The sequence below is a fragment of the Mirounga leonina genome, unplaced genomic scaffold, assembly GCF_011800145.1.
Source record: "Mirounga leonina isolate KUSES-001 unplaced genomic scaffold, KU_Mleo_1.0 Mir_153, whole genome shotgun sequence".
In the NCBI taxonomy this organism is placed as follows: Eukaryota; Metazoa; Chordata; class Mammalia; order Carnivora; family Phocidae; genus Mirounga; species Mirounga leonina.
Genome location: NW_023270387.1, coordinates 23,513,485 through 23,536,471, shown reverse-complemented (window position 1 = coordinate 23,536,471; position 22,987 = coordinate 23,513,485). Strand labels below are relative to the sequence as shown.

Here is a 22,987-nt window from a genome sequence, read left to right as displayed (position 1 = left end):
TTTCTTTCTTTCTTTCTTTCTTTCTTTCTTTCTTTCTTTCTTTCTTTCTTTCTTTCAACAATTAATCACTTTTCCATCTGCCCTTTCAGCATTTCTTCCTGATCTCACAAGTTTTAATGGAATTGAAGGAACATTTGTTTTGCTCTCTACCTGTTTTTATATCAGAGAGCACTTAAAAACTTGAAATTACAGGGGCACCTGGGTGGCTCAGTCGTTAAGCATCTGCCTTTGGCTCTGGTCATGGTCCCAGAGTCCTGGGATCAAGCCCCACATAAGGCTCCCTGCTCAGTGGGAAGCCTGCTTCTCCCTCTCCCACTCCCCCTGCTTGTGTGCCCTCTCTTGTGCTCTCTCTCTGTCAAATAAGTAAATAAATAATTTAAAAAAACAAAAAAACTTGAAATTACAATGAAGTCTATAAGGAAAACAGCTTTCCTCTAACACTTAGGATGGTCTCTACAGTTAGGACAATATTCAACCTTACTGGTGCTGTGACATCCAGTGCTACACCAAATGTCCTTTCCTCTTTCCTTGCTTGACTTACATTTCCCCTTCAAATTATTCATGGCCTTTCATAGAAATCAAGCTTCAGGTAAGCAGTGAGTTGGAACGAAGTATAAAATCAATTACGATGGAAAACTATGCAGATTTAACTCTTCATAATGTATCATCAGGGAGTTACCAGCTGGTCTTTAGATCCATTGAAGACTAAGGGGGAAAAATGGGAAAAAATGGGAAAAGAGAGGTTTAGATTAGCTATGGTGAAATTTAACTCTGAAATCCATTATTAAAGGAGTTTGTGAATTGCCTATCCCCTCAAATATCTTTCAGGATATTTCAGAAGTAGCTTAAGTCATTTTTTATTATCCTTCTGCTCCTATCACATAGAGACGAAAATTTAAAAACCTTTTAAGGGAACTTCAAGGGAGTGTTTTAGGAATCTATCAAGTGGGAATGAGCAGGTCAGATATGAAAAGAAAGCTATTGATTTCGAGAATAATCTTTTAGTTCTGCTTCAGTGAGTGAAGCAAAAAGGGGACTCAGCTAGGCATGAGAGCTCAACCAATAAGATTTGGGGGCAAAGGACTGAGGGTTTGAAATGTCCTTCTGCATTTTTCCCATTGTTATTGTTCACTTATTCTTTTCACTACCCATATTTCCCAATATCTGTGGCAGGTCGGCAGGTGGAAATTAATCATTCTCCCCTCCCCCCAACCGAAGTGGAAGACCTGCTGGAAAAGCGAGAGAGAATCTGTGTGGTTTGGGTTACTTTATTTTTTTAAAAATATCTTTGAAAGATTTTATTTATTTATTTGAGGTAGAGAGAGAGTGAGAGAGAGAGCATGAGCAGGGTGGCAGAGACACAGGGAGAAGCAGACTCCGCTCTGAGCAGGGAGCCCGATGTGGGGCTCCATCCCAGGACCCTGGGATCATGACCTGAGCTGAAGGCAGACGCATACCTGACTGAGCCACCCAGGTGCCCCGGTTTGGGTTGCTTTCAAACACATAATAATTTACCTCTTTCTGGCTGGGAACTAGTGCTTTGCCATGTGCAGATATGCCAGACTTTTTTTTTTTTTTTTTGGTAATAATAATTATAAAAATAATCCATCCCTTTAAAGAAAATTTGTAAATTAAAGAATACTTTAGGGGGAAAGGGCACTTCAATTTCATCAGTTAATGGTTAATGTTAAAAAGTCTACTCCATGAATATTTTCCTGTGAATAGTTCACCTGGATATCACACAGTTGTCTCAAAGTTACACCTGAGCTCATCCCTTTCTCTCCTGCTCCGTAACGCGACCTAGACCCTCCATCCTGTCTTGGCGAAAGTCAAACGATCTACCAATCACCAGCCTAGGAAACTAGTAGTTAGTATTGATTCCCTCCTTTCTGCCTTAACCCTTATGTTGTTTGAGGCTCGTGGCAGAAATATGGCTCAATTAACTTAAATTGAAGAGGGAATTTCTTGACTCAGAACTGAGAAGTTCCAGAAGAGCCAGCCTGGGGAACCCTAGGATAGCAATAATCTTGTCAAGTCTCTTGCCCTCCTCTTCCTAGGTCTCTTTCTTCCTTTCTTCCTCTTCTTTCTCCTTCCTTCTCTCTCTTTAGCTCGTGTCTTCTTGCCTTTCCTAGAAGGGAAGTGGGAGGGCTCTGGTAGCAGAAGAGGGGAAAACTCTAGAGATACAAAAGTAGCAGATGATCACCATATCCTCATACTGAGTTGGACACAAGTCCTGTCAATCTTATCTTCTAAATATCTCTTGAATTTATGAGGACTATTATTATTATTACAATTATCATCAATCTCTTAGTTTAGGTCCCAGTTGCATTCCCCCAATACTGGTGAGTAGCTGAATTGTAGATTATCTCACTATGTTGCAATTACTGATTTTTGTCTTTGCTGCTCATCTATATGTACCTCGAGGGTAGGCCTTTGTCCTGGTCCTGTTCCTAGTACCTGGCAGAGTAGCTGGATTGTCACAGGCACTCAGTTGAGGTTTGTTGGATAAACAAGACAGGGTTATGAGATTCATCTGTCAGGATGATTTTATTTTATTTTTTTTTTATTTTTTTTTTTTTAAAGATTTTTATTTATTTATTCATGAGAGACAGAGAGAGAGAGAGGCAGAGGGAGAAGCAGGCTCCCAAGGAGCAGAGAGCCCGATGCGGGACTCGATCCCAGCACCCTGGGATCATGACCTGAGCCGAAGGCAGACGCTTAACCATCTGAGCCACCCAGGCGCCCTGTCAGGATGATTTTAAAATCAGTTAAGAAGTTACTAAATTAAAACAAAACAAAGAAACAAACAAACAAAAAACACCCTAAACTCTTCAGAACAAAATCCAAAGATTGTTCCAGAAGGCTCTTTGTCTTCAGTTTCTCTCCCTCTAAGCCAAAGGAATTTACCGTTTATTTCCATAGTCCCAGTGCTTAGCCCAGTACTTGCCATAGAGCAGAGGATGTGATAAATATCTGTATCCTGGTTGTCCAAACTCGTCAGAGCTACTGGTAGGGTGGTTGGTGTTTTGGTCCTCAGTTGGACCAGCGGTAATTCAAGGTTTTTGACGGTTTAGGGTCTTGGTTACAGTAGAACACTTTTATTCTGTCTGTCATCAATCAACACTTTGTTGTGGAGCCTTTATTCTGCATGAGGTATTGGGCATACAAAGTAGGGTGGCGCATTTGTCCTCAAGGAGTATCAACATAAGCTGGGTGGGAAGCTAAGACAGACATACACATGATGGGCAGCCAGGTGAGCATCAGGAGAGTGGGAATTATAAGAATATTCCTACTGCACACTAGAGTAAGGAGAGACCTAGGCAACCTGGTCCCCCCTCTGGCCTCTTTGCAAATTATGGGAAAGTGAAGATACAGAGCGTTTGCCTTGAGGGAGCACTCATTTGTCCAAACTTGGTCAGCAGAATGAGGATGGGGAGTTTCATTTGAAAGGGGGTTGTTTTACTGATGTTTAGAATAGTGGTCACTCTTGCTCTGCTTTATGTATCCTAGTTCACTGTTATTCTTTCCTTCTTCACCCTGTGTTGATTTTCACCTCCCTGGCCCTCATCTCGCCCCTCCTGGGCCTTCCTGACTGCCTTCAGAGATGAGTTCAGACTCTACTCGGGCCTCCCAACCTGAATGAAATGTTCCATTCGTTAGGTCTGCTGCTCCTCACTTCATTAGTGTTCCTGATGTTTATAAAGCCAGGAGATAATATTTTTAGGTTCCATTTGGAGTTTCCCTGGGCAGCCTCTCTCTGAGCCACTTAGGAAGTTTAGAAAAGAAGGTCATGGAAATGTTAGATGTTTTTCCACTGAACTTTGGTTAAGCAAATGGTCTTGAGATGCTGTTCATAGACTCCACTGGGCAGGCTTTACTGGATGATAGGAAATTCTTTCTCTCCCTTTTATTTGTCTTGACTTCACCTCTGGAAAAGCAGAGGGTTGTTGTGGTTGGTTTTTTTTTTTTTTTTTTTTGTCAGTTTTGAGATGAACTTTATTGAGACATAATTCACATACTATACAATTCACCCATTTAAAGTGTACAATTTAAGGGTTTTAAATATATTCACAATATTTCACAAACAGCACATAATTTAATTCTAGAATGTTTCTGTTTCTCTTAAAGGAAATCCCATACCCGTTAGCAGTCAGTCCCGTTCTCCCTCATCCCTCACACCCCTATGTGCTAGTAACTACTGGTCTAATTTTTGTCGATAAATTTGCCCATTTTGGCCTTCTCTTGCAAATACAGTCTTACAATATGTGACCTTTTGTGGCTGACTTCTTTGACTATTTTCAAAGGTTATCCATGTTGTACCATTTATTAGTACTTCATTCTTGTTCATCACCAAATAATATTCCATTACGTGGATATGTTACATTTTATTTACCCATCATTTGATGGACAGTTGAGTTGTATTCACTTTATGTCTGTTATACGTAATGCTGCTATGAACATTCACATATACGTTTCCATGTGAAACTATGTTTTCATTTCTCATGGGTTTATACCTAGAAGTGGAATTGCTGGGTTATATGGTGACTTATGGAACTGACAAAGTATTATCCAAAGTGGCAGCACCATTTTACATTCCTGCCAGCAATGTACAAGGGTGCCAATTTCTACATATCCTCACCAATATGTATTATTGTCGTCTTTCTGATGGCTTTCATAGTGAATGTGAAATAGTATTTCATTCCGGTTTTGATTTGATTTTTCTTACTAACGGTCTTGAGCCCCTTTTTACCTGTTTATTGGCCATTTGTATTTGGAGAAATGTCTGTTTAAATCTTTGCCCATTTTTTTTTAAATTGGGTTATCTTTTTACTACTGAGTTATAAGAGTTCTTTATATAGTCTGAATATAAGTTCTTTATCGGATATATACTTTGCAAGTATTTTCTCCCTTGATATGGGTAATCTTTTTACTTTTTTGATGTTTTGGTTTGCAGCACCAGTGTTTTTAGCCTGATTTATGTATTTTTTCTTTTGTTTCACAGCTAAGAAGTCATTGACTAGCCCAGGTTATGAAGATTTACTCTTATATTTTCTTGTAAGAGTTTTATAGCTTTAGTTATTACATTTAGGTCTATGATCCACTTTGGGTTAATTTTTGTGCATAGTGTGAAGTAAGAGGTCCAATTTCTTTCTTTTGTATATGTATAGCTCATTGTCTCAGCACTATTTGTAAAAAGAGTTTTCTTATCCCGGGGCGCCGGGCTGGCTCAGTCAGTAGAGCATGCAACTCTTGATCTCAGGGTCAAGAGTTCAAGTCCCACATGGGGCACAGAGTTTACTTAAATAAGTAAAAATTTTTCTTATCCTATTGTCTTGGCATTCTTGTAAACAGATATTTTTAAATACATAGGCCACCTATGTATTTCTTATCTATGGCATAGATAATCATTTGTATTAAGTGGTTCTTCAACATTGCTCACTGTGATGAATATTTTTTGATGGATAGTGAACTTAGTGAGTTGAGGATGCCTGAGTTCTAAGTCTGGTTTGGAATGTGATTTTTCAAAAATTTTGAACCTAAAAAGAAATTGCCATTTATTGTTTATTTTGAACCAGACACTGTTAAATATTTTACATATATTATCTTATTTAAATCTTACCAAAAAATCCTGTGAGTCCATTTTATAGAGGAGCAAGCCAAGCTTTATATAGTTGAAGTAACTTGCTAAAAGTTACACTGTTAATAAGTTACAGACCCCAATTTTGAGCTCAGGTTAGCCCGACTCCATAGCCTAATATTAAACTCTGTGCTGGGCCTTGCACAGGATCTATGAAATAATAATTACCAGGAAAAAGCAGCAGAAAGCGGCCACTATGTGTGCAGTTAGTGAAGAATGCAAAATCTAAAAATCTAGTTATGCTAAATGGTTATCAATTTCCTCATCTCTAAAGGGGAACATAACACTTTCCCCTTACCTCTTGTATTACAATTAAACTAAAACAAACAGTATTTGATTTTTAAGTTACTTCAGTGTGTTTCTTTTTCTTTCTTGGTGTACTCTTTTTAAGTCTTGGGGATGTTAAGAGGAGTCAATAAAGCAAAGGATCAATCAATCAATCAATCAATCTCCTAGAATTTCTTTAACTCCAAAAAGAAAAAAATCAGACTTTTCTAAGAAAATTTTATGAAGTCATTTTATGAATTAATTGTATAAATCTCATTTAATGCTGTTTGTTTCTCTAAGACATTAATATTGATATTTCTCTTTTTGCTTTTTTTGGTCTTATTTTTGATAGATCTCAAAAGAGTCACTAAGAGTTGTCTGGCAAATATTCTGAATCTATAGAGTTTGCCATAAATAAGACTTCTAATAAAATTAGTATATTCAATTTGGGCATCTTGAAAGAATAACCACAGTGTCGATAAATATTATATCTGCAATCAACCCCCCCCCCCCCAAGTTCTCTTCCTATCCCTCTTCTCTCTCTCCCTTCTTTCAGGTGCTCACTTGGCCTTTGGTGAAGAATGGGGGTATGTGACTTTAGGAAAATGGAACATTTCCCAGAATGTATTGTTTGTGCATTTGTAATGTATGTCCTACTTGTCCTGAAGTCACTATTGGAACATGTTATTATAAAATCCCAGTATACATATATAAATAGAAAAAAGACAATTTAGAAATATGTGTTTTGTGACCAGCTGCTCTTCCTTCTAATGCTTCCCAACATTTTCCTGCTGCAGCTGTGAGGGAGATATGTAGTAGACATTGAGTGTTCTGAGCACAGAGCTTACTCCATGTCAGTTTCCCTTGCCTCTTAGTTCCCATGGGAAGGGGGCTGAGTCCTTCCTCCCCTTTCCCTTAATCCAGACCCTGATTTCATTCTTCCTCTCTTTCATCCTTGTGCTCAACCAGATGCATCACTTGGGACCCTACTCTATCCACCTCCCAATGATGGGAGCTTCACTTATTTCTATTTTGAGTGAAGATGGGTGGGAATTAATGCATTGATAATCTCTTCTCCACCGCACCATGCCTTCCCTCCTTCTCCCTCTCACCCTTTCTTGGTGGGAAAATAAGGACTCAGATGGTTTATGGTCCATAAGTGATAAAAGGTCTAATAAGAAATCCAACAAATGCAGACAAAAGACTTGGCGGGCAAAAACCACATTTAAAGATCTCTAAGTAATAGGTGAGAAAGATGTGGGACATATGAATAGTTTGCAAGAGTCGAGCAAACATGTGTCTTCAGTATTTTGCCCAGCTCTCGTGGATCAGAGTTGAGCAAAAACAATGGAGAGTCTCTCCACCCTGGACAGACACTGGCATGCTGAGGGCTGGGATGCATGCCCTCCTCCTAGACATATCTCAGAGGTGCTGGGACATGATGCTGATGGAAGTGCTTTGTGACCTTCCAGGCCAGACAAGGGAAAGTACTGCTGTTCATTCAAGGAAAGGAGCCGTGCTTACTCACATTCAGTTCTGAGGTTTGGCACATAAAGGATTTAAAAGGACCCAAACTCTATGAAGGTAGCGTGACATGGATGTCATGGATGTCTTCTGGTTGCTCTTCTTAGGGATCCCATTTGCAGAGTTACATGGCCAGCTTACTCTGATGTCATTGCTTAAACAACCTGCTAACTGGAATGTATTGACATGAACTATCAACACGGCTGCAATGTACCGTCAATTCTGAACTCTTCCTCCTCCTAATGAGAGGGTTCTTATGTGTCTTGATTTGTCTGTTTTACGGCTTTTAATATTGCTGAAAACCTCAATTGGATTTAGAAAGCAGCCATGTCTCCCTACATAAAGCATGCTATTTTCTAGGACCTTAACAATATTGTGTTTACCCAATGTACCTAATTCTTGTACCCAGTACCTCCATGACAGTACTCACATTTACAAAACATAGTTCTTATCTTATGTTCCTACTCTGTGCTTAAAGTGCATTGATTATATGCATCTGATATTTCTCTTTGATTAATATGGTGGCATTCACACTTACATTCATTTCCAATCATTCTTCCCTTGCTACCATGTTTTCTATTTCTCTTTGTTGTAATAGTTTATTTCTGCCATGTAGTTTCTTTGATCTGTCCTTGATAAATTAACAGGTGTGATTTTTACACGCTCAATGCTCAATGGTTGCTTTGTATTCATACCAAGCTGTATCTTGAGGAGTCAGATCTATATAGAAATGCAGGTCTATTTGTCTTCATTTATTATCCAATTTTTACATATCTTAGAGGTCTTGGACGAGTCTTTCTTAAGGCAAGACCTGAGAATGGAGGCACATTGTGGTAAAGTCAAGTAATAAAGAGCTTATTGCCGGCCAGAATCTAATTTTATGGCTTTCAATCCATTATGATCATTATAAAGTGAGCATTCCACTTTAGCAAGTAGGAAGTTGGCCAGAACAAAGTGACTGCCAAATGAATGACAGTGTTTTCTCCCTTCGTTTCAGGTTATAGGTTACAAACGCTTTTGCTGAAATGGTTACCTCTTGCTGTTGTAGGACCATGGAATCTTCCTCCCTGTCTGTCTTTATGACTTGATTTCTCTCTCTGTATGGAAGGTACCCTCAAATATTAGAAAAACATCTTTTTAAAGTTGAGATTGTGATGGGAAAATAACAAGGAAAGAATTAACCCAAAGTCATCATGCTTAGATGTGAATTTATAAACAAATCATCAGACAATGAGTTTTGCTATGAGGTTTTATGTTTGTTTGTTTATTTATCTATTTATTATTTAAAAAAAAAATTTAAGTAAGCTCTACACCCAACGTGGGGCTCAAACCCACAACCCTGAGATCAAGAGTCTTACCGTCCACTGACTGAGCCAGCCAGGCGCCCCAAGGCCGTATGTCTTAAAGATAGTAAGCTGTTTTTAAATGTTTGGGGATTTGGCAGAGTTCAAAATCTCTTGCTACATGCTTTAATTATTTTTTTCTTTTTCTTTCTTTCTTTCTAAAATTTCTGCTAATTTGGAGGCCCATGAGTATTTCATGGAAAACTTAAATGGTATATGGGCTTACTTTATAACTTAATCATCTACTCATCAGTATCGGACATTCAAGAAGATTGGTGAGTCTTCTTAAAAACACTTAGAAGGGAAGATTTATATGGTCCAGTGACTCAATGATCTAGAAACCTCAAAAACTAGAGTTGGTTTGAAAAGTTAAGCTCTAGAACTATTAAGCAGATTTAGAAAATGGCTGGCCTGGTCTCTTTCCATTCTATCATTAAAAAAAAAAATGTATCTGAGAAAGTGTGTGCTTGTGTGTGCATGCGTATGAGATCAGACAATTTCTTTTTCTTTTTTTAAAGACTTTATTCATTTGAGAGAGAAAGAGAGAGAGAGAGTGTGTGTATATGATCAGGGGGGAGGGGCAAAGGGAGAGGCAGGGAGAGTATCTCAAGCAGATTCTGCACTGAGCATGGAGCTCAATGTGGGGCCTGATCTCATGACCCTGAGATCATGACCTGAGCTGAAACCAAGAGGCGGACGGACGTTCAACTGACTGAGCCACTGAGGCGCCCTGAGATCAGACAATTTCAGAGAGAGGGAGAACCACGTCGTAAGATAACAGTGCCCTTTTCTAAGCACACAGGACTGGGTGTAGTGAAGCCCGGAGCAGGCCTGAGGCTACCATCTCAAATCACATTTTGTATCAGATGCTTGTTTTATTCACTCATCTATTTTTTCATTATTTCTTTCACTCATTTTTTCAGTTATGTGTTCTTTGAACATTTATTAAGCATTTACTATGTCACTATGTCCAAGTCATTGTATTTTAAGCTGGGAATTACCATTTGAATCTAATATGGTTCCTGCTCTGGAAGGGCTGAACTGGTCAGCAGTGTTGGAAGTGCCCAGTCAGAAGCCTGTAGGTGCTGACTCAGAGGCAGTTTGTTCTGAGAGAGCAGAGGAGGAAGTGCCCGATTTTATCCAGGAAGGCCCAGGAAACCTTCACAGGGGCTGGGGTGGGGGTAGGGAGAAGTGGGGAGGTGGGTAATGTTTGCTTCTTTGTCCTGACAAATGAGTGGGACAGGGGACCAGGGCTTTCCAGAAAGGGCAGAAGGATGTGCACAGAAGTGCGCAGAAGGATGAGGCACCGGGGTGTATTCGAGGGGTCCCCACAAGTGCGGGTGCACTGGGGCACAGTGTCCTTTTATGGGTGGCTGGAAGGCCGGCAGGGGCCAATTTTGGCCTTTTGGTTGGGCTGTGGTTGGATTTTATCTGCTTGCAGTAAGGAGGCTTTGAAGGAATTCATTATTTCTCCATCATGTTTAAAACATTTTGGTTGAACTCTTGTCTCTGCTTTCCTATAGCATACCTTTCCGAGAAGCTCGTGCTTCATCGGTGAACCCCGTCTGAGGACTTGTGTGGTGGGGAACGGCCTGTGACCCCTGTGTCTTCCCCAGGCTCTGTGACTTCTGTTGCAAGTCCTTCACACGTGCCACCCTTCCAGGGGTGGTGGTGGTGACTTCAGCCCGAAGTGGGTGGATTCCCACCAAAGATTTCACACTGGGACAGAAATTTGGCCCTCCTGTGTCATTCATTTTTTAAAAATAATGCTAAATCATAATAACAGATAATAATAATAATAATAGGTAATAATAAATTTTATCTATTCCTTGAAGGCGGAGGTGACTAAAGTCTGAGCTAATGGAAGAATACGGAGCATGAATAAACTCAACAATATTGATAAGATGGCTTTTCAAAGGGGGAACTTAGGAGAAGTGGAACGTTGCCTTGTCTATCTCTAGGCGCCTCGCAGAGAGGTCTTGGACAGAAGAAAGCTAATCAGGAGACCTGCATGGGGAGAGAGGCGTGTTATTTAATTAGCTTTACAATGGGCTGACTTGAAGGCACGTGGTGGCTTTAATAGAGGGAGATAGATGTCCTTTTTTACAGGGCTAATTGTTGGGGAAAAGCAAGGTCTTTGTTCAGACCCAGCATGAGGGCTCTGATCTCTTGGAGCCTAGGGCTGCCCCTGCTTATAATTTTAGACAGAGCTATTCAAGGCTGCTCTGTAGAGAAAAGAAGAACAAGAACAGTATTGTGTATGCAGGATCAGTGCCCAAACCTCCCCAAAGTCACTAGGAAAAAAAAAAAGAACGAGAGGACCCAGCCATGTGCATTTTGGAGTATTTCCCCATCATTTATTTGCCACGGTTGTTGGAAAGGGCAAAGCTACACTTTAATCAACTTGGAGCTGAGGTGGGGTGACTTAACCAAACACCCCCAGAAAACCAATTAAGTCCATTTTCCCAATGATGTGGCATTAATCTTGCCAAAATGGAGCAGGCAACGAGTGAGGAGACTTTGTGTGTTCTAATATACCAGCCTGAGTGGCTAGGTGCCAGGCACTGGTGGTGCCAGAATACAAATTATGTAGCTGGTGCCCCCGAAATAGGAAAATCTGGGTTGCTATTGAGCAACACAGAGCCATGAGGGCTCTGACTGGCGGCATAAGGGGCAACGTGAAATACCTCTCCCTGGGGTTCTTTTGGGCCACTGGTCAGCACAGGTTATTGAGGCCAGCAAGTAAAACACTCCATCTGAATTCTGGGGGGCAAGTCCAAGCTTGGAGGAGTGCTACATGGGTCCAGAATTCTGTAACTAAAATGCATGCGTATGGAGCAATAGATGGTTTGAGGTTCAGCTTTACAGCGCAAGTTCAGTTGTTAGAAAACTCTAGCTGTCAGAAAAAGAGATAACCTAGAGAAATGTAAGATGGGAAAACACAAGACAGGACTTCCGTGGAGTGAATGTGGCAATGTACTGCCTAATGGGGGCCGGCTCGAGGAATGCCTCAGACAGCATGTACAAGCTATGTCTTAGATAGGGTGCGAGGTTCTGCTAAGACCACTGATCAGCCAGATGGCCCAAGCCAAGTTCTTGTTTTGCTCCGGTTGTACAGAATCACTGAATGGGTATGAGACCTGCAGCCCGGGGTGGGGACAGTCCAATGTGGGAAGAGTTCCAAGGGTGAATATTTTTCTCTTTGCTGCTAATGTGTAATGTAGCTGTGAACATACGATTAGAACTTCCATAACCGTATGTCACGTCTCTATAATGGGATTCAACCCCCTTTCATCCAAGAGGATGCTGTGATTTGCATACTCAGACCTAAAATAATCTTTATTATTATGTTATGGATTTAATGGCACACACCAAGAGGGATCACCATATCCTAATCTCATCGTGGGAACATTGTATACCACAGCTTGGATTAACTTCTATGAAAATTTTATGTTCACTCAACCCAAAGTCACAATTCTGATTTTTCTAGGGAATAAGAGAAGCAAAGTGTTGTTGAGGGCTCATTCTGCATCAGGCCCAGGGCAAATTAGCACACGTTCATTCTGTCTTTGGTTCAACTCTGTGAGCTGGGCATGATGATCACCTCCATTCTAGAGATGAAGAAATTGAGGCTTTCTGAGGCCAAAGGACTGACAGCTGGAGGGGGGGCAAGCTGAAACTCAACCTTTTGCTCTTAACTACTCTACTACATTGCCTCCTCAGTTATTTTCAAGCTTAAGTGCATTCTATGATGTTAAGACACCAAAGCCCAATAGTCGATTTGACAAGAAACTGCACGTCTTCACATGGGCTATTTGGAAGCAGGAACACTTATTTGGAATTGTCTCTTTACCTCAACACCTCAGCCCAATTCAATTCGATTAAAAAAAAAATACTCTCCATGACAGAAAATGTTAGCTCACTGAAAATGAAGAGTATATGGGATGCTGGGCCTCTCCCGGATCTGGGAATGGTTGTTGCCAGCCATCTGGTCTCTCTCAATGCTGTGGAATTCCCTGAAAGAAAAGTCCGTAATCTTTTTGATTTTTGACAATTCTCAACATTATTTAGAATTTTTAATTCCTGGAAAGGGATCTCTCCTGGGAACCTGCCACCAGAGAGCTGACTGCTGTTTATTCTTTCTCCCACAGTCTGTTGCCAGCTCCCCACCCAGCTGCACCTCCCTCCTCCCCTCCCCAGCAGGTCCCTAGTGGCCCTTCCCACCCAAGGCCTTTTTGTGATGAAGTCTTTCAAGATGGTTTCCCAGTCTGGGGAAAACACATGTTTCTGATCAGTCTGATGAAATACATTTCCATTGAGAAGTAACTTCTTTATTTTCTACTTTCTTCGTGTTCCACATTACCTATCATTACCTATCATTTCAAGCCCTGAACGCTTGAAAGTGCTTCACAGTCCTGACTGATTAAATGGCGCCTTCTTGCACGTCACATGTGTCGGATTTGCTTCTCTTCTCTTCACTAATTCTGAGGAGAAAGGTTTTTATTGTATAGAAGCCAATTCAGATAGATGAGCTGGGAGCTGGGGTCTGTTTCACCTCATGTGTCATTGCCAGGACCATCCACTCCATTCTGACTCCTTCCCGAGAGGTGATGTAAGTTGCAGAGCGAGCACAGCTGGCTCCTTGCAAATGAGAAAAGGCTTCATCTCTCCTCGGCCCTTAAGAGCAAAGAATTGCATGTGAACTGTAATCTTGGAGAAGTTGACATATCCCTTCTTGAGGCTGTTTCTCAACTGTCAATTTTCTATCAGTGGCATAAGGGGTACTTAGTCAATTCCAAAAATGAGTAATTACCCTGGACACCCTAGAGTTGTTTTTCTGGATTTATGTTCCTGAATAGGTACGGAATTCCGGATTTTGTGTACATTTTTCAGGGCAGTCCATGTACAAAAGAAGATCTGAAACAGCAAGGGAATTTTTAAAAAGTCCTCCGCATTGCACGATTCAGCAGGGGACAGAGGTGGTATTCGTATGAATTCCTTATGACATGATAACGTTCAGTGCAGGATGCTAAAGGTGAGACAGATGCTACAGACGTTCCTGAGTAAGATGTTTGTAGACGACCCACAGAATGTTAGAGTTATTGGCTAGGAAGATGTTCTCGGTGTGACACGTTCAATTTTTTCTTGGGCCTCTTCTCATATAATAGGCCCAAGATAAAAAGGACTTAGGTCCTCTGGTTGAGGTGATGTAAAAGAATGTGTGTTCATGATCCTCATCACAGCTTGGTGGTAACTGTGGACCCTAACCGAACCTGTTATTTCCTTGGTTTCTATGGTTTAAGATCAACCTGCTTTTCTGTTGCAACACTTCCATTATCCTGTAGTGGATATAACCAAGTACAGAGAGCAGTGGTCTGCCACAGTCCAGCCGGCAAGAGGGGTTAGGCCTTCTTTAGGTGTTTGGTGTTTTTTTGTTTTGTTTTTGTTTTTTTTTTTTTTTTGTGTGTGTGTGTGTGACCTGTTTGGTACCAGTGCCTCAATTGGGTCCCTCTGCCCTCCCCGTCCCCACGCCCTCCCCGTTCTCGTTCTCTCACTCTGGGGGATGCCTACGGTATGGCCCGTGCTTCCAGAAACCTGACCAGTTAGAGCAAATTTGACAAGGTAAAGGGGATTTGTAACAGGTACTGACCTCCCTATCAGCATCTGACAGTCTATTCTTCCTCCCAAAGATGGAGATGATGGGGTTCCTTTCATGCATTCTCTTGAATCTTTATGGATATAATGATTGGGCATCTTACCTTCATGATCATCAGTGATATAGAAGATTCAACTTAAAGTTCAGAAGGCCCTAAAGACTGCCTCTGAGCAGCAGAGTGAGACTACGGACAGTAGGTTACATAAAAGTTCAGACTGACAACAAAGCAGCTGGTTGGCTTTGTGGTAAGCCAGATGCCATTTTTCACAAACACCTATACCGAAAATGCTCAGATGAAAAATAAAATGAATATGCTGACCTTCAGCAACATTTTCCTTTACAGGAGGTCAGAGAGGACAGGAGCCCAATAAAACTTCATAAAGACCTTTTCAGCTGGAAAAGCATCACTTGGCTGGGTCTTTGCTCTTGAACTTTGGGCAACCTTGAGTCGCACATTAGACAAAACTAAACAAACAAAGTAAGTAAATAAAATAAAATCGAAGACGGATATCTGAGTTAAAGATCCATATTTGGAATGTGAGGAAGTTACCTGTTCATTAATTAAATCATCAATGGGTTTATTAAGCTCCTGCCATCTTGAGCTGGGTACTGGAGGTTGTGATGGCTCAGGCCGGTTGCTGCCTTTAGGTAGCGTCGGAGGGGACGTGCCCATTCAAATGTTCACTAGGTGTCTGCACAGGCCTCTGAGCGCAAGAGGAGCACCTCGTGGGGATGGGGAGGGAGATTCTTTGCATGCAGCACGTCCACGTGGGGAGAAAGTCTGTCTTTGAGGTCAATTTCCAGCTTGACCTTCCCTTGCATCTTCTGTGTCCTCCTCCTGAGATCCTTTCTCCTCTCTCCCCCTCAATGTCCCATGCAACCTGCCAGCTTGGGAACCTCCTATGGATTTGCTTTATTGTCCTTCCATGGCTGATGGCCATGCAGGTCCTTGAAATGGGCTCAGTGACCATACTGGACACATTACCAGGCTTTAATTTCATTTTGAGATCTTAGGGATTTAAGCCCCCAAATGCCGAGGACATAGAATTGCTGTGACTCCTCATGCCTGTCCCCGACCCCGACTTGTCCTTCCTTTGTTCTCCAAGAAGGTCCCTTGCTAGTGCTTCCTCCTGTACCATCGTCCTTTTTCCCATCAGGATGATTTCTTCTTCTTCTCGTGCTCTCTGCTTCTCCCGCCTCACTTCCAGCATCAAGAACAGGCTGGAGAAATTCTCTGCCCTATCTCTGCTCCTTCATCTCTGGGGGTGCTAGTCTTTTGGGGCAATTGCCTTAGCATTTTAAAATGAAAGGGGGAGGAAAATGGGGAAGATTCCACAATGAAATTATCTTAATTTGAGATTCAGACCACAACTGCAGAGAACATCTGTTTTGAAGTCTGCTGTTGTCTTTGTAACCCAAGAGAAAAGCAGGGTAAGATCAGAGGAAGGCCTTAGCCTTCCACCAGATGAAACCACCTGCAGGCTGGGGAGGGGGCCAGGATTTTGTTCTCCTGGGGTATAGAGCTCCTTGCTAAGAGCCTGCTTCTCTGCTTCTTCAGGTTATTAAAGAACGCTGGTGCTCCTGCCACCTGTGCTAAGGCTATCATCCCTCTACCTCCTCAAGAGGCCAATTTAGGACAATTCAAATTGGAATCCAGATTACATGATCCCCAAAAGCTCATAGGGTAGCCTGCATTCTGCATTATCCAGGCCCAGGAGGGAGCAACAATCCCAGGAAATGGGCTCAGTGTGGGTGTAGAGGAAGCCTCGGAGCCCTGCAGCCTTGATAGGCAGCTCCTCACCTCTTTCTGGGGGAGTAGAGCCCGATTTGCTGCTAGAGGAATACGTGATGTCTAAAGTGGTGGATTTTATAGTGTCGCTTGGTCTGTGGATTAGGCCAATCCATCCCACATTGTTGGGGCTGCAGATGCAGCTGAATGGTTCATAATTACAGTCTAAAGAAACTGCAGACAGCAATAGAGCCAACCCAGACCCTTTCTCTCCCTACAGCCCATGCCAAGCTGGCTCCCACAGGGAATGCTAGTGTGGTTATCCTGCATTGCACTTGCCCAAAGACAACACATCGGGTGCAGAGAACACTGTCAGATTTCCAGAAATTGAGGCTGATCATCTGTCTGTTTCTGTGTACACTGGATCCTGCTTTGTGTCTCAAGAGTGTCCCGTAACAGACCATGCTGAATGGCGTGGCTTCTGCAAGTGTGGTATCTGTAGACCCAAGGAGATGCCACAGACAGAACTGCAGTCCCAGGGATACTGTTGTAGGACTGGACATTGTCTTTTTCAGGATGTGTGGCCTTGGGCAGAATGACCTACCCTCTCAAACTCATTTTTTCCCTCTGGTGAGCCGGAGGGCTAGACTTGAAAATCTCTAAGAGACTCCCAGCTAGCTCCAACACATGACAAAGCCAAGATCGAAGATGTTGGCTCTACCGAGGTACCACCCACACGATCTTCCTTCTGAATTTGAACTACGGATTTTCCATGACTCTTAAATACAAATCTGCAGTTTTCTCTTCTAATCAGGTAGTGATGGGATTTCTCAAAGGAGGCCAAAGCTGGGCAAGTTCCCAAATCAGGAACTGAGTGAGGAAGGGGTCTGGAGAGATTTTTAAATTAACATGATCGTTCTCCCTATCTGTCCCTGAAGACAGTTCAGGTAAATAGAGGATGCAAGTTACTCTGCGAAGGGGATGGTCCTAGAGATTGAACAGGATTTCTTGACTATTCTACCTCATCCTGGATCTTAATAGCAGTAACAACAATTTAACTGGGCACGTTTTCTGACCCGGACACCGTGCTAAGTACTTTGCATGCATCATCCCATTTAATGCTCCAATGACCCTAAAAGCAGGGTGCTATTATTGTCTCTACCTTGAGTGTGGAGAAGCTGAGGTTTTGGAGTAAGTGACTTAGGAGCAGGAATTTAGCCAGTTAGCGGGTAGAGCTAGAGTTCAAACCTGAGTCCTACTCCAAGCCTACCCTGCTCACTCTCATCTTTGATTGTGTGTGCCAAGCAGCCCCTAAGTCCTCCCTCTCCCTGCCCCCCTCCCCCCACTACTTCCCCCTAACTAGGGCTCTTCTTATGGCCCATTGTTTATTGTACCTTCTAAACAATAGCTAATGAGTGTGTATTACATGGTCGGGAGAGCCAGGGGTGATTTGATTCCCTGAAACAGAGATGAGGTTGTCACACAAAAAGGTTAAGTGGCTCTGCTGAGGTCACGGAGCCAGCCTGCAGCCCTACAGCTCTGAGCCCGCCACTTGGGTTTTTAAACTGACCCTCAGGCCTTCTGGCATCAGAGTTTAATTAAGAGAGTTATTTTCATTTTCCTTTCGATCTCCAATTTGCCATTTTATTGCTGCTTGATAATGGTAGATATCGAAGCCCCAGGCAGTTTTCTGCCCCACTGTGCTTTTTTTAATGACTCAACTTATCACGGAGAAACCACTTGCTTTAGAGTGAAGTTTTAGAGGCCTGTTTCTAGGTCCCTGTGTGTGACGGGGACTGTTGCCTTTTCTCAGAGAAAAAACAACCACAAATGCAACTCAGACAGGTTGTTAATTGAGGACTTTTTTTTTAATCTTACATTTGAACCTGTAAATCAACATCTGTGAGTCATAAACTTGTTCTGGATCAGCCGTTAGTGGTCTGAATGTTTTTTGCACCTACCTCCAAGACAGCATATTTTAGCTCAAAACTCAGAGGTTCTTTGGTTTGGTGAAGTTTAAGATTCAAGAAAGAGACAAATAACTTATTCTAGCACACTTGTGGAGAGGGAGAGTCTGTCTTCCATGACTGTTTGAAATCTGGTGTATTTTTATCTTTCTTTTTTATTGAGGCTGGTGTGGAGTTGAGGGGCGGAGTAGTAAAGAGAAAGTTAATGTTTTGGACATCTTCTATGCATGTGAGGGAATTCTTATAAAAATGTGACTAGTTGCTCGAGATCATTAATGTCTAACTGCACACCCCTGTCCCCCAACTCTTGCAGCCCTGTTTTGACCCTTATTGACATGAAGTTCCTAGTTTAGGGAGTTTTAGCGCTTGCTAAGGAATGTTTAAAAATACAATCCTGTTTTCTCCCAAGTGTAGGAGGATCAGACTGCTGCATTACAAACAAAAGCAAGGAAGTATTTCCTTGGTTGATTTTTCTGGAGTGCCTCACACGTTGGAACAACTTGCCTAAGTAGCTGGAAGGCAAGGCCCAGCTGCTCTTGTTTTGCCGGTGGGGAAACTGAGGCACAAGTGAACCTGAGTGGGCACGAATGCTGGGGAATAGGGGTTCTGCTCTGACGTGGGGGACACAGGGCAGACCTAGGGGCAGAGTAGCTTACATGGTTAAGTTCATCTTCACAAGCCATAGCAGAACCACCTTCACTTAAACCTTTGAGTTAGAGAGAGTTGGTGGCAAAGTAGACGCTCCTAGTGACCAGGAAGTTGATATAGTTCATTACTGAATAGATATTTCCTGAGTGTCTGCAATGTGTCAGGCACTGGGCTAGGGATTGTTTTTTAGGCTCCGGTAAGATAGAAGTGCCATCTAAGTTAAGTAGAACATTTACAAGAATCTTCTCATGTCATAAAGAGAATGCAAATTTCATTTATCAACATTGATTTGATACTTGCAGGCCCGATTGGGTTATTAATATCCCACATTTGTGAACATATTTTAACTTGTTTACATCAGTGCCCCTTGTCCCAAGCGAAGTTTCAGTTAGATCCGAAGTTAGATGCATAATTCGTGATAACTTCACTGTTCACAATCAACCTCAAGTAGAAGGAGATTTCCTGGAGGTCTGTGGCGGCCCCTGGCTATCTCCCCCACCCTCCTGTCTTCCCTAACCCCCTTCCTTGATTCGGACCTTCAAATATTTTGAGCTTCCGTGCAGCAGGACTGGGTTACAAAAGGGTGATGGACAAGGTGAGATGTCATTGTTGAAGAACCAAAGGAATGAATTCCCCCACTGCGGGAGTGGAGTGGAAAGTGCTTCCGGTTGGATCCTGGTGGGTTCTTTTAGTGTCTGATGGTGGGGGGTGTTGGCAGCAGGGTTCAGGCTAGCCTGGGGAAGAAAGCTGAAGAGGATTCTGGGGAAGAGAGAAGACTGGCTCTGAGGCAGCTTTGTTTGCAAGTAGAAAAGTACTCACACTTGGATTTAAAAATAACAGCATTTTCTTAACACATCAATAAAACAAGATTCCCCAAAGCAACTCTTGATTTGCTCAGTTCTTTTGCTGATGTATTCAGAGCAGGCAAGGCAGGATGGGTTCAAGATCCTTTCTTTTGCTGCTCCTTTGGACGTGTAAATATCCAATTCATTCTTCCAGCCGTTTCCTCCGGTTTTTTCCCAGGATCAAAAGTGTCTGTTCTTGTCATCTGGAGGCCAGCATTGTTTTCTCACACCTTTTGGAAACACAGCTGGGTTACAACAGTCTTTCAAAAATTAGAATTGTCACATACAAATATTTTCCTCTGGTCACTGAAGGACGGGTGTAATCTGAATTTGGAACCCGGAGCCAGAGATTTATTTTCTGTTCCTGGCTCCTTTTCCCATTTGCTGTGGGAAGACTGCAAGTTACTAATGCTTCAAGGAGACAAAACTGGGATTAGGTGAAGGTAAGCAGGTGTCTTAAAACTGATCTGAGTCAGTTGCAGACAAGTGGTGGTAGTTCAACATAGGCTTAGAAATCAGGAAACAGTATTAAAAATAGCTTTCTTTGAGGTTGTTCAGAAAGACTGATGTTTAATCTTCTAGTTAATCAAAGTAGATCTCAATGTCTGGCTCTAGCTATACACGTGAGTCTGTGTTCATTCCTCTAGATTTACTGGTTGATGTGTTAATTAGAACCAACTAGGTCCACTTACGATAACCAAAGTATTAGTGCAGTCATTAATTATCTGGGATCGTGTTGTGGTGTCCGAAGTGTCTGGAATTCCCAAATGGAACAGGGGCTGTGCGTTGTGATTCTGTCACAGCTGCGAATGATGTACTCCAGAAGTTCAAAACCACAGAGCCTCTGCATCACTTTTTTTGCTGGTGGTGGTGGCAGTAGTAGGGTTGTCAGTTTTACCTAGTGGAGGAGAGTTTGTGAAAGGAAAGGCCAATGGCGACATAATTAGAGGAACAGAATAATCGCTTCCCCTAACACCCAACTGCTGCTCTAGGTAAACTGGACGCTTACGGAAGCCCATGACTGGATTCCAGTTTGGGGGCCCTGTTCGCTGCTCTCCCCATAATACATAAGCATTTGGGCCTTTGTTTTGGGGTCTCCCGTAGGCTGCTTTGGGCTTGATCCTTCTCAAGGTCCGCGAGAATTCTGCTCAGGAACGCTGCCTCCGGCTTTTCCTAACTTATTTCTTAATCATGACACGGGGGGGAGGGGGGTCTCTGAAAAATCGAAGGCTTCTCCAGAAACAGCACCGAATCCTGACTCACTAACCGGCGAGAGTCCAGGACTCCCAAAGCCCTTGGAGGACACTGGCTCCAGAACCCCCTGCGCCCGCTCGCACGCACGCCCCTTCCTCCGCATGCCTCACGTCCTGTGTGTCAGTCTTTGTGAATGAATGATGTACACGCACTCGGAAAACTATGCTGCTACTGGGAAGGGGGCAGGAGCGGGTGACCAAGTCCTCAAGAATGCGTGGCGAATCAGACGGACTTTCCCGAAACGGCCGCGGCAGCCTCTGCCACCCAGCCCGCACGCGCGCTCTGGGCCCTTCCCGGCCGGGCAGCGGGCTCAGCGCCCTGCCGGCTCCGCGCTCAGCCATCCGCTGCCCGGCGGCTGGGCCTCGGCAGGCAGCGGGCGCGGGTGGCCGCGGAGCTCCGCCCCGCCTTCCTTTCGTTTTGGGGCCGCCGCCGCCGATTGGCCGCGGCTCTCTGGCCACGCCCCCGGGCCGCCCCCGCCCGCCGGCCCCGCCCCCTCCCCCCCCGCGGAGATCCTGGGGGACGGGGGGGGCGGGCGCGCAGACCCGGCGGCCGAGGCTCGGCGCCGCGAGAAACGCCCTAAAGAGGAGGGAGAGAGAGAGGGAGGGAGAGCGCGGCTCCGGAGAGCGAGAGTGAGCTGAAGCTGCCTGCCGGCGGAGAGGAGGAGCGGGGCGAGGACGAGGAGGAGCGGGGCGAGGCGCAGGCGAGGCTGGGACCCGGGGCGCGCGCACTTCTCCGCAAAGTGCCAACTTCCCGGGAGAGAGTGCCGGGCGCGCACCGTCTGGGCGCGGGGAAAAGTCAGCGGGAATTTGAGATCTTAGGGAAGAAAGTCGGATTCCCCCGTCCCCCTTCCCCTGTTACTAATCCCCATTAAAAAGACAACAAGAATAACAGCAAACTTGCTATAATCCTGTCTGCCCTCCACTCCTGGCACCATGAAGGCGGCCGTCGATCTCAAACCGACTCTCACCATCATCAAGACGGAAAAAGTCGATCTGGAGCTTTTCCCCTCCCCGGGTGAGTGGTGACTGTCGAGACCCCCACGCCAGCTTTCGGCCAGAGGCTGGGTCCCCTCCGCTTCTCCCGCTTTCCGCTGTTTCCTCCGAGGCAGTGCGTTTCTGCCTGAGCGAGGCGATGCTGGTGGCAGCTGGAGCAAGGTAGAGAAGAGGAGGAGGACTGTTGGTGGCCTGAGACCCTTGTTTGGGGGGTGGTATTTATTTTCACAGCTGTGTTTTTGTGAGTAGTGGGAAAAAGCTTATAGAATGTCCAGCACCCTCATTCCTGCTTTTTTTTTTTTTTTTTTTTTTTAAATCTTTCCAAATGAGCGAGCACGCTCTGGCCTTATTCCTTAGCGTTGGGGGGGGGGGGGGATGGACACTGCGCAGAAGACATCATCCACAGCCCCTGCATCCCCCAGACTTGGAGCTGGGTGGAGGGCCCTGGGCAGTAAGAGCAGAAACAGTGTCTCACTGGCTGGCCTACAAGCACATTTTCAAACGTCTTGCCTTCCTGAGCTCCTCTGTCACACGCGCCTTTGCTATCTAGCTCCTCTTTTCTGGGTTGAGGGCAAGGAGGTGGTAGGAGAACTGAAAGGATCATCTTAACTTCTGGAAACATCCCGATTCTGTTCATGCAGGTTACTTACTTTATCCAAAGCTTTCTCATCTGCCATATGTTTGTCCTCTTGTACCAAAGATCTGTTAGAAGAGGGAAAACATCCTGACCCCAAATGTGACTTTGGGTCTTTGGTGGGTGGTGTTATCCAACTCTTTGATTTGAAGGATTTAGAAGAAGGGGATAGGAAAGAAATTTGATCTTGTCTTAGACACAATGTTTGATCCTACACAGTTTCATGGGGTCCAGAAGTCCAGGAATAAATGCAGTTTGAGAAGAATAGGTGTTTTCTTTTAGAATAGGGAACTGCCAGCTATCCTTTTGAGATTAGTGATTTTAGAGCTAAAGGTATATATCATAAGATATGGAGAGAAGGTGATGCTTTCTGGAAAATAATTAATTGCAGTGACCTGCTGCTCTGTTGTATCTGATTATTGATAAGTTTAGCTGCTCTTGCCTTTGGTTAACACTTCTTTGCCTCTGCCATCATCAGTTGCTTATTTTA

General features: G+C 43.7%; 1 protein-coding gene across 2 annotated transcripts in view; it reads left to right on the top strand.

Moving 5' to 3' along the window:
* ETS1 (ETS proto-oncogene 1, transcription factor) overlaps positions 1-22,987 on the top strand; it is a 116,395-nt gene that overhangs the window by 28,527 nt on the left and 64,881 nt on the right. The window contains exon 1 of one of the 2 annotated variants that reach the window (XM_035009281.1): positions 21,456-21,885. The exons of the other annotated variant lie outside the window; for it this stretch is intronic. Within the exon in view, the coding sequence (XP_034865172.1) occupies positions 21,804-21,885 (82 nt within the window). The 5' untranslated portion in view covers positions 21,456-21,803. Of the gene's footprint in view, positions 1-21,455; positions 21,886-22,987 lie in introns of those variants that run through there. 2 annotated transcript variants of the gene reach the window in all.